Source organism: Hippoglossus hippoglossus, chromosome 1 (assembly GCF_009819705.1).
Source record: "Hippoglossus hippoglossus isolate fHipHip1 chromosome 1, fHipHip1.pri, whole genome shotgun sequence".
In the NCBI taxonomy this organism is placed as follows: Eukaryota; Metazoa; Chordata; class Actinopteri; order Pleuronectiformes; family Pleuronectidae; genus Hippoglossus; species Hippoglossus hippoglossus.
Genome location: NC_047151.1, coordinates 19515368 through 19527489, shown reverse-complemented (window position 1 = coordinate 19527489; position 12122 = coordinate 19515368). Strand labels below are relative to the sequence as shown.

At 38.0% G+C, this 12122-nt stretch overlaps 2 protein-coding genes across 3 annotated transcripts in view; one reads left to right on the top strand and one right to left on the bottom strand.

The window, feature by feature from the left end:
* Nucleotides 1–1809: 1809 nt before the first annotated feature.
* On the top strand, nt 1810–6909 carry ppa2 (inorganic pyrophosphatase 2). Its single transcript, XM_034602154.1, has 12 exons — nt 1810–2075; nt 3392–3456; nt 3577–3621; nt 3711–3764; nt 4502–4621; nt 4864–4950; nt 5088–5214; nt 5599–5726; nt 5893–5978; nt 6093–6162; nt 6269–6308; nt 6401–6909. Exons 1-12 carry the CDS (start codon nt 1823–1825, stop codon nt 6421–6423), a joined length of 1098 nt encoding a protein of 365 aa, XP_034458045.1. The 5' UTR covers nt 1810–1822; the 3' UTR covers nt 6424–6909.
* The window catches only part of tet2 (tet methylcytosine dioxygenase 2), a 28979-nt gene continuing 23523 nt past the window's right edge, over nt 6667–12122 (bottom strand). The window contains exons 8-10 of one of the 2 annotated variants that reach the window (XM_034602086.1): nt 11952–12089; nt 11409–11775; nt 6667–11176 (exon numbers count right to left, since the gene is read on the bottom strand). In XM_034602086.1, the coding sequence (XP_034457977.1) occupies nt 9810–11176; nt 11409–11775; nt 11952–12089 (1872 nt within the window). In that variant the 3' untranslated portion in view covers nt 6667–9809. The remainder of the gene's footprint in view (nt 11177–11408; nt 11776–11951; nt 12090–12122) is intronic. The other variant, XM_034602096.1, reaches the window with a different exon arrangement.

The following is a 12122-nucleotide window of genomic DNA, read 5'->3' as shown; positions in this document are numbered from 1 at the left end:
AAAACAGGGTAGAATAAAGAAACTGTACTCAAGACTGTTATTGCTGGTCACATGGACAACACCAGTGAAAGAGTCATTGAGTGCTTTACCCTTTGACAATAGCTAAAGAGAAGGACTCTGACTTTCATTCAAGACAATCTCACCTCTAAACATTTAGCCTCTGCACACCGGCAACACGTGTTGGCAGCATGAAATATGTCCTTGGTAATAACTTGTATCTTGTAGCGAATCTAAATAGAGTTCAAAGGATTTTGTGCACTGGAAATTCAAAGCCATATGGCAACAATATCAAAGGCAAGTATGCACTTTTTGTATTTTAATAAACCAGCTTTTATGGCTGCTCTTATGTGTGTCATTTGTTTGCACAGAGAACAATCTACAGAACAGATAACGAGACACATCAAGGCGACTGGGGTGTGTGTGTTTGTTCATGGTACATGGCCACGTACAGACTTTGATCTGGTGATGCATTTGCCAAGATTTCCACCATCAAATCCGTTTACACCAGGTTGTAAAAATAAAAGAAAGGGGGCAATAAAGCAAAAGTAACACATTTCTGGAAAGTTTCAACATCAATAACAAAGCTGCTCTATTCTCCAGTCACTATGGAAAACTAAATTCTGTACGTCTGATGTGTTTGAGCTTGATTGGACAAAAAGAAAGATCACATGAAACTCTTGCATGTTTTTCTTTCTTTGTTTCAGTCGTAGTAAGCGATAAAGATAAATCAAATTAGGTTATTGCACACAAATAGACAATTGTTGCCACTTATTTTTTGTTTATATTGCAGCTGGAAAGACAATGATTAGGATAAATGTGTTTTCCTGGTCAGTTACACTCCAGCAATTACTGCCTAAGTAGGCGAAAAACTAGGTGGCAGCAAAATAAATCTACTACTCAGGTTACAGGCATGCAAAAGAAGTATTGTCAAGTATGAATGTGAAAATTACTGACTTCCTTTTAAATCGATGTCCTTATCAAAATAAAGGCACACTATTAAAACTGAAATGCAATAACTGGCAAAGTGGCTATAAGTAGTTGGACACCTATCAAAATATGTTGTTTTAAAACTCAGAAGATGGAATAAATATGTATGAATAAATATATGATAAGCATAGGTATAAAATGTGCCACTTATGTATGGGAGACCACGCCTCTCCTCTCCCCGTATGATAAGAACAAATACTAAACTTAAAAAATAAATGGACATACTGCAGCATACTTTACATCGCACATTCAGGATCGTGCTAAAAGAACCCTTGTCATTTTATCTACACCAGGAGATTTCTTACTTTGCCACATAATCAGATTTGTAAACAATATAATGGCATATCCCAATGCACGCAACAGATAGTAGACTTTTTATTAAACTTACTTTAACTGAGCTACACTATTAGATTTCCATTTTGACCTAAATTGATTGAATTAATATAAAATGACCTTAATGCCTGTGTCATTTCAGGCTGCAAATCACACAGGCATTAAGGTCATATATACAACTTAGATTTGTCTATCGTTGATTTTGAATATATCGTCGCACTACTTGATCTTTTTATCTACACTGATTGAAAAGCACTTGGCTTGCACTCTAACTTTTAAATATGCCATATAAATAAATGTCCCTTCACAGAAACTTCTCCTACGTAATGGATTTTATCACACTCGTGTTTTTTAAGAATCTTGACTAGTTGTTAAAATTTAGCATATTTCTCAGTCACTGTGTCTTGAAACGTTTTTATTATCTTTTTTATATAATGTTTTCGACTGCACGTGCTTTTATTGTGAAAGCCACAGAGCGGAGGTTCCGGCTCCTCGGTGGTGGATGTGGCGGAGGTGGAGGACGGGAAGCAGGAACCGGAGGAGGAAGAAGAAGTGTGTGTGTATAATGACTCCTCCGCCGCTGCGCTCCTGTCTCGGCTTCCTGCTGAAAGTCAGCGGCTCGTTTTCTGTCTCCAGAAACAAACTCGTCGCACAAGCAGCAGCTCTTCCTCATCTTCATCACCTGAGAAAAAGCATGCACTACCTCACGGAGGAGAGAGGAAGACCTCACTCTCTGGACTACCGGATCTATTTTAGTAAGTTAAATCACCGTGAGTACGGGAGGAGCCTCATGTGTTCACGGGTTTAACGGCGCCGTGCTCCGGTCTCCGGTCACCGGAGCCACCGGGCAGGTAACCTCGTCTGACCTTTGAACGGGAGGTTATTTAGTGCTAGCATGCGGCACAGTTACAATGCTGAGTGTTAGCATTAGAGCTAAAGCTCTGCTACTGTCAGACTGTCCACATGTTTAACTCCTTCATAAGCAGGAAGGAGAGGATTTGTTTTTCACGTGCTTGTACTTCCTGTTTTATGGTCACGTGGTCAACACACACACACACACACACACCGTTATTTCCACATTTCCTAGCCCTTTGCCTTAATTATCACTTCATAACTTATACTCTTTAACCTCATCTTAATCATCCCCAAAAGCAATTTGATGCTATGATAACTAGTCAAAATGACCTCAATGATGGTTTTGTATCAAAATGTGTCGTCAAATTCATAGAAAGACGTATACAAACACAAACACTTCGTCATTTCCTTGCCCAACCCTAACTATCCCAAACTATACTTAATTATAACGTAAACTCTATAACCTCGTCTTAACCCTCAAAAAGCACTTTGATCATATGACAACAATCCAAATGTCCTCACAATGATGGTTCAAGCCAAAATTTATCCTCACAACCATTGAAAGACAAACACAAACACAGTGGAAAAACGAATCATTTCCCTAAAGCATTAGTACAATTCAGTCACACACATCCAATAAAGCTAAACTTAATTGAATTGTGATGCATTGGTTAATTACTCCTCCTTTTTTATATAATCAAACCGGAAGATTTCATTGATCATTTCATTATTATTTTGCTCTGGTAATAGTGAGAACCATCAAGGCTGGATTACAAACAGCCGACTGCCCACATGCTCCAGACCCCCAGGGGGCCCTACAGCCTCAGGTTTACCCAACATCATTTGTTTATGTGAACAAATGATTGTGTGATAATGTCTGAGAAAACATTAGCAATGTGGATTATCTATACAGTTCGTCCTTTTAGGGTCACAGGGGCTGGAGCCAATCCTAGCTCACGTTGGAGACTCAAGTCGTGAAGTGGTGAAATATCAGTTCATCAGATTTCCTGTGTTGATACGATTTGAAACTTAATTCTGTTGCTAAGAGCATTTGAGGTTCCCGCCCTGAATGTGACTTCAGAGGGAAACCATGTGATAATGGTGAATTCTGACGAAAGAATAAGCCATTTTTCTGGGACATTAATTTCACTTACACACGGTTTTCTCGAATTTTGATATGCCACGTGTATTTCTATTTTTACTTCATTTTCCTTAGAAACCTCTGAAGGGAAATATGTTTCACCGTTCCATGACATTCCACTTATAGCTGAGCTGGAACAGGTAAGTCTTCTGATTTTAGTTTCTGTTTGATAAATGTGATGCAGAAAATGTGACGACAGCTTTTTGATATTTATTCACACCACAACAGTCAAACTAGCATCTTATTCTTTTTTTTAACAGGACAATGATGTACCAGCTAAAAAACCCAAGCGTAATGAGAAAGAGGTATTGTCAAATTAATCAACTGTATATCATTTTTTCTTTCACCACAGCATAAACTGGGATTAAATGAAAGATTTCTTCTTTACTCTCAGGTGCTCTTTAACATGGTTGTAGAGGTACCTCGATGGTCAAATGCTAAAATGGAGGTAAGTATAGATTTATATAGTATATTTATATATCCATATATATCTATATACAGGCTATAGCTAGTATCTCACTTTTGATTTATATTTTTCTATGACTGCTTCTACTTTAGTAAAGGAAATGTTTAAGTATTAACACTGCTGGTTTACAGTGACTAATATGTTAACTTTCATTCACCCCCGTTTCATTACACATTTTTAAATAGTGTATTTCTAATTGTTTTATAAATTAGCTAGCATGGCTGTAGCTTGAAGCTATTTTTTTTATTATAAGACAAGCTAATAAGTTCAATGTTGAAATTAAAGCAACACTAAGTAACTTTACTGAGCAACAGCGCCCTCTGCAGCGATTATTCTGTTGGGCTGCGTGTCCTATCGAGCAAGTGGTTTTCATGAAGAGAAAAAACAAAGCCTATCAATTGAGCTGAGCACCGACTGTGTAGTCACTGAACGGAAACACAACTGAATGGTGGATATTCCTCATGATTCACGGCTTCCTGAACCTAAAGAGCTGCCGCTGCAATTTATTCACCAAACTCTGTTTAGAATTCCACATATTTTAAAAGTTTCCTTGCTGAATATTGCGGATAAGTGTTGGTTCCCAGTCAGTATAGCATCAAACCAAATCTAATCTTCTGATGCTGCTTTAAGTTATGTTTCTACGACACACAAATACATTTGTGTGTCGTACAAACACACAAATACATTTACCATTGCTCATATTTGCTTCACTTTTTCAGATTGCTACAAAGGAACCACTGAATCCGATCAAACAAGATGTAAAGAAAGGCAAGCTCCGATATGTTGCCAACATATTTCCACATAAAGGTTACATCTGGAACTATGGGGCTCTCCCACAGGTGAGGAAAATGGCTCACATTTACATTAGAGCATAGTTTATAAAGAATTTAGTGTATATCTAATAACAATACAGCAATTTAAACACAATGATGAGTTTCATTTAAATATCATTGAATTTCAAATTCATGTTTGAGCTTATAGGTGAATTAGACTGATATTTTTATTCATTCATTCATTAAATTAGTGACTTTTTAGGAAAAAAATATTTCTTTCATGTTTCTGAACTATTCCCCTGAAAAAGACATGGGAGGACCCAAACCACACAGATGCAGAAACGACATGTTGTGGTGATAATGATCCCGTTGACGTTTGTGAAATTGGGACCCAGGTAAGACTGCTGCAGTGTGTATAATGAATCATAGCATTTTTTAGGATGTTTTTTGCTTGCTTCATTACACATACCTTTTGACATTGTGTGACTGATTGACAATAGACTGACTATTTGTATTGTGTTGGCCTATTCAGGTGTGTTTTCCAGGTCAAGTGATCCAAGTGAAAGTACTTGGCATCTTAGCCATGATTGACGAGGGAGAAATGGACTGGAAGGTCATTGCTATCAATGCTCAGGACCCGGATGCCAAAAATCTAAATAGTGGGTGTGATCATATATTCAACATCCAGAAACTTCCGTACTGATCCATACTTTACCGCAAATAAATTCAGTCCAGGAAACCTAAATTGCACATATTTACACACCGTTTTATTTACTTCAGCTGCAACCGACCTTGTCCTTGTGTAGTTTTAATGAAAAAGTGTTAATTTTTTAAAGCCATTTTTAAATGTATTACTTGCTTGGGCATATGTAACCACTATTAACATCAGGAGGATATATATAGTCATAATGTTATCTTTTGTTAAGATGAAACTCTACTATGGAGTGTAAGTGGCATACAGATTTGTCTAATTTTTAACAATCAATCTGTAAATCCTGGGTTCCTCTATTCTTATCTGTTCAACATGTTACTGTCCTTTTAAGGCATAGAGGATGTCCGCAAGAGCCGACCCGGTCATTTAGAGGCAACCGTCGACTGGTTCAGGAAATATAAGGTGCCCGATGGAAAGCCTGAGAACCAATTTGGATTCAATGGACAATTCAAAGACAAGGTACTGAGACCTTTGCACTACTGCTTAACAGTAATAAACCTTGACAGTTGATATACGAGGAGTCGTGGTCCTCTGTGGTTTAAATGGTTCAAACTAATTTAATTGAAATGGACTGTTCCAGAAGAAATCTCAATGGTGTCTTCTCTGATCTTTGTTCTTTTGTTAGGACTTTGCAGTTGAGATTATCAAGTCCACCCATGAGCACTGGAGGGCACTAGTGCAGAAGCAGACAAATAGTGAAGGGATTGAATGGTAAGGTGGTGGAGGTAAAGCCTCTGCAGTGTATCTGTGGCAAACATAGACTTGACTCTGTGATTGTCATGAACAGAACTGACTTTTTATTTTGGACAATCCCTATTTGTTCAGCAAAAATATCTCTTGCTGTGAGAGTCCTTTGAAATGCAGTGCTGATGAGGCCAGAGATGTCGTCCAGTCGGTGAGAACTTCCAAATGGTGTAAATGATAATGAGCAAAATAATAGCTTGTAAAACTTTACAAATGTCGGGTTTGGTAATTTTCGTTTATATTTTGTGACTCCTTAGGCCCCAGGATTTGGAAGCCCACATCCTGTGTCTCCAGAGGGTAAGTTAACAATGAGTGAATCAAACTAAATTTGGTTTATTTGAGGCATTTTATGGTTTAATGCTCATACTTTTGACATTTTGTTTTGACAGTGGATAAGTGGTATTTCGTCTGAAACCCTAAAGACAATAAGGAAACTGACCAAAGTTCCTAACATCCAATGAAGATTTATCTATATGCAGCTGGATTTATTTTTGGTAAGAACTCTTCCTCAGCTGTGTAAAGTGCCACCTGCATTTTCCATCCAATCATTAGTTAAAAAAGAAAATTGAAATGAAAAAAGATTATACTAATACACTGACAGCACAAGCACGTGAAGATCTTTTGAGTAGAATTAAGAACATCAAATTGTTTTTTAAAATTAGAAGTCTATAGGTTGATCACAAAATATTCTCCTTTTGTTTTAAATTTTATTAAATTGTAAATTATTTTTTATATGTATTGCAGTACTTTTGTGGCAAATGTACAGGTCCAGCCTTGCCTTCTATTGGACTGAACGTCAAGTTAACATGCTCCAAATCTGTTCTGAAGTCATAATTGTACCTGCAACCACAGCTTCTTCTTGTTTGGATAAATAATAAAAAATAAGATGTGAACGTGATAAGATCTCTTCAAGTTTTATCAATAATTACACATTTAAAAGCTTCAACATGTTAGATAGTAGTATTAACTTGGAGTAACAAATCAGATTGCTTTAAATAAATATAAATTTTATTAAAAAAACACCCACATCTCAGCAATATCAGGAATGATATAATAAACAGCTTTCAAATAAACTGCATTCAGTACATTACAATACTTACAGTATTAATACCCATCCTTAATTCCATTTTTTGTAGCATACCAAACTTCAGAAGAACTAGGAAAGCCTTAAAAAAATAAAATGACAGGCAAAAAGTTGCACTTTTTTTATACCTTTAGTGTCTAACTGCAAAAAAACCAAGTGTGTATCAACTGCTAGCTTAACCTTTGAGCTGAGCACATATAGTGCACAAGTTAAGCCCAGAAAGTTATTCAAGTAATGTTGACTCACTTAGAAACACTCTGAAGCATCTTCAAGTATGGCTATGCTTGTAACCCGCTATATCTTAGACACCTCGGCTTTCTCAACCACAACCTGCTACTGTAGCTGGGTCCTGTACAATGAAATTCAACATTTTTATGTAGATTTATTTTACAAAATTGGAACAGTTAAAAGAAAAAAACCTAGAACTTCTAATGTCGTAGCTAACAGGATACTATAACTGTAAACATTGCTGTGACAGTGACCGTAATATTTACAAAGACTTCCTGGATAATCTAACTATGATCAATCTCTTAACCTGAAAGAGTCAAAAGGATATTTTAAGATATGATGAGGATTGCTGATAGAGAAGCTGTGGGTCAAATTGACAGAAAAGAAGAACCTACATCAACATCGAAGAATTAGTTGTATTCCTGCAATACAAATTCTTGGTATGTACACTGTGACATAATTTATTTATTTTTTTAACACATTTACAATCTGTTTAAATAAAATGTTTGTAATTCTTTGTTACATATTTTTTTTCCTGAAAAAGAAATGAAGTGCTTGCAGAAAATGAATACGTTAAAGAGTGGGGAAAGTTGTTACTATAACATGAGTCATTCCTTTATATGTCGCATTAATTAAATCAGGGAATAAAATCATTATACAATTGCTTAGTGGTTATAAATAAATTTAACTATACACAGGCACAAAGATGTGCAATTACGTTAATCATTGCCCTGGTCTTTCCTCAAAGCGAAAGCAAATACATTGCTTTTAACTTAGTCAATATCATACTTTCCCTTTAATCAGCTCAGTGCATATATGTTCAATTACTTTTAATAGATTACCACCATCATTCTAGCTAAAATATAAGTAAAGGATTGCAGGGAAATAATTTCATCTGTGTGGAATAGACAATAGTTCGGGATGCAATGGCAAGTCCCTGAATGAGAAGAGGACAAGTTGAATACAGGCGATGAAGATGTACACAAATTAGTTTAAAATGTCCCTGATTTTACAGTAACATCAAAGATTCAAGTTCAAATGATACTTTCTAGCAGATTGATAAAAAGTAAGAAATGAACTTTTATGCCTTTTTTAAGTGGGCTTAAGCCGAGCTGTTCTCAACATTTTGAAAGTAATATACAGAGGAAGAAAGAAAAATATGTTATAATCATATTGCCAAACTAATTTTGAGGTATTACAGGTTTGTACTAAACATTATTTAAAAGCCTTCTCACTGCCCCAAGAGTCTCACATTGTATGTGTCTAGTAGGTTGAATAGCACCTTATGAAAAAGTCAGTTGAAACCCAAAGAAATACAGTTTGCATTTTTCCAACACAAAATCTATCACAGCAATTCCAAAACGGGAAATTAATTTACTGTACAAATCTCAAATGTTTATCTTACAGTTAGATTACAATAATTAAAGACCCCACAGCAAGCCAGCTGCCCTCTGAAACTGACACTGAGCCTACCCTGTTTCATGTTCCTCAGTGTATAAAAAGCATATTTACTAAGCACCAAAGACAAAACTACACGTAATATTCACAATCCAGGTTTGTTCAATGAACCTACAGTAAGGAACATTAAAAACAGTCGCTAACAACATAGTAAACCTGGTAAATATTAAAATAACGAAATTGCAAAGTTTTTTCTCAAAATGTTAAAAATGCACCATTTAGTATGGCTCAATTTACAGTAAAAATGACATAGGAAAGGGAAAGAAGCACCAACACAATGATCGTTGTGAACTCAACTTATTTCATGGATTGCTCATACAATCCTCTTATAAATTTGTCAATCAAAATGCCATGATGCTAGGGAATTAATTACTGTTATAAGAGCAATACAACCAGATTTTATGATTTAAAAATATTACCATATTACCAAAACATTTAACTTTTATTATTAAAAAGTGGTCCAAGGAACACCGACTTGACGAAAAGCATTATGATGCTGATGATTTTACAGCGGGATAATATTTTCAGTGTCAGCTGAGATTGAGTGTCAATCGTAGAGTGTGTTATGGTATTGTGTGAAGGCATTTGATTTAAAAGAAATGGTATTAAGCACACTTTAGCACCATGAATGTTGTAATTTACAAAGTCAGTGTATCATGCCAAGTTCGCCATCTCCAACTTTTTGTAAGAAAAATAAAGCCACCATTAAAGAAAGAGAACTTTGTTTCTGTAAAAATAGGTCCTTATGTATCCGTCTAAAAGCACCAGAGAATTTGACACTATCTTTCAAAAGTTGTCAAACAAAAATAAATACATCCTTACTAGGGTCAACTCGTAAAGCTTGATTGTTAAAGAGGTGAAAGACCTGATGTGAAAGGTGATTTCATCTGATCACGGGTTCCTTTTTCTATACAATGCTGTTGTTAACCTTATGGATAGGAAGGAGTGTTTAAATGAGGCCAGTGGTGCTTAAAGTCTTTGTTTATCATTTATGAAGCCCCTTCACTTTTCTTCATCGTGAGTGTTCTCTACACAAACTTACTGTAAGGTCCTGTGACCTTGGTGAAGGCGTATGGAGATGTACTGACATAGGTGTTTGTTGTGCATGACAAGGACCCCTCCATTAGTGCCTGGATAAAACGCTTGTAAGGAGGCGGAACACTGGGATCTGTTGACTCCAGATGCTCCCGCTTCACCCCCTTTTTGCTGCCCTTGCTAGGTGTCCCCTCGCCACCGTTCCTCTCTGCATCTTCCTCCTTCTCTCGAGCCTTTTCTGCCATCTTGGCTTCCCACAGTGCCAAACCATGCTTGGCCTCATTCATATTTTTGTGCTGGTAGAATACCAAGGAGATGCGTGTTGGGTGGTTGCGGTCTGGATTTTTAAGGGGTGTTGTTGCATGGAGCTCCCGTTTCGCACACTCAATCAGGACTGAGCCATGGCTAGGGGCCACTGCCACACCACCAATATCAGGGTCCAAGAAGTTGTGCTCATTGTCTGACCACATCTCTGGTTTTTTTGGTGTTGTGGGTGTCGGTGGTGTTCCAGGCTCTTGCTTAATACCAGAGCCCATGAGGCTTCCATTAGGCAGACCTACCCCTGGCTGTGTCTCGCGGTTTAAACACCCACCACCTAACTGAGAAGTAATCTGTGGGCTAGGCATGCTCATCTCTGTCTTGATTTGCATATGGAAAGGATCTTGGCCTGGTGGTAAGATTTGAGGGCTCCGAGACAGGTATGGATTTTGGTATCCTCCAAACTGATTGCCTTTGCTTACAGCAGCTGTATAGTCTAGACCTCCATGGGCTGATGGTGCTCTGGACAGGGGGTCCATAAACTGGGGTTCTGAGGCTCCATTAGGACCATAAGGGCCATAGGGTCTCATGGGGTGAACTGGCCTCATGCTGCATGCATTGTAACCATTGACCTGTAAACCTGGCTCATTGTACCTTGGGGGATAAGTGACGTCATAACGTTGATGTGCACCATACTGCTGCTCTGAATAAAGCACTGGCCGCTGTTGTCGGTACATGTCTAGGTGCTTTTGGTTTGAAGTATAGTATGGATGGTAATTGTCAAGGGGCATTCCTCCATTACATTGATAACCTGGGTATGGACGATTTGATCCATTAATGTAAGAGTTTGGTACATGGAGTGGGGAAGGATAAGGGCTGGCTGGTGTTGGCGGCTGGTGGGGATACAAGCTGCCTGGCTTGGAAGTGCTTGGAAAAGACCCAGGATGGTTAGGGAACCTGGGGTAGTTGGCTGCATTTGGGGAGCCAGGATAAGGGGGTAGAATACTCTGGTGCTGTTGTTGTAGTTGCTGAGGATGGATCCCAAGGTGGTGTGTTGGCTGCCCTGGATGATAGGTTGCTCCCATAGCACCTGGAATATGTCCTAAAAAAGATGTTTTTTTAATGAAGGCCTGAGAAGTAGCAAAAAAAATTACACAAACCGCCGATTCAATCATCATCAGGCATAAATTTTGTAGATTAATTGCTCTTAGAGTTTTTTACTATTTATTTAGCATATTGGCAATGTACCCCTACAAAGAGATGCATTTTTATATCGACACAAGAGGATTTAAAAAATGGTAATAAATGTTAAACAGTAAGTAAATAAACAATACCTGTTACAGTACCTGCCATAGGAGTGCTGTGAGTGATATTCTCGTAAGTGCCTGCTTTTGACTTAGCCAGGAGGGCCTTCTCTGCCTTATCATTAGAGCTGTCCAACATGGCATTTTTGTTGGCAGCTGCCTTTTTAGCGTCCAGCTTCTTTTGCCGGCAAGACTTGGCGGGCTCTGCAAGCATGCGCACCTGGCGGCGAAATGCACTCAGGACTTGGATAGCGCCTGACTTGATTTTCTCTTGTTGACCTTCCTCACTGCCAAATTCATCAGTCTTGGAAGCCTTATAAAGAGGCAGAACGTGGAGCTGCTCATCCTCTGGAATCTTTCCAATCTCACGGTTATCCTCGCTTGTTAATGTACACACCTGTAAAATGGGGATGAGTTAAACACTGACTTAGGAATGTTACAGACATTAAGTACTTTTGTCATTCAAATAATGGGAAATTAAAGTATAGCGTGATGTGCATTTTAAGTCTCAGTATCTATTCCATTCTCAAACTAGAAACTTGGAAAAATATACATTGCCCAGGTTCGGCTTACCACAGTACTGCCACCCTGCATGTTATGGAGGTCTCTGTGAGCGTGGGCACAGAAGTCCAGGCAAGCAGTGACCCCAGAGAATGGTCGGCCCTCCTTGTGGCCCAGACGGCAATCTGGTGCCCTTTGTTCATGTTCTACCTGTGTCCAGGAAAAACAGGAGGTAAATTTTAA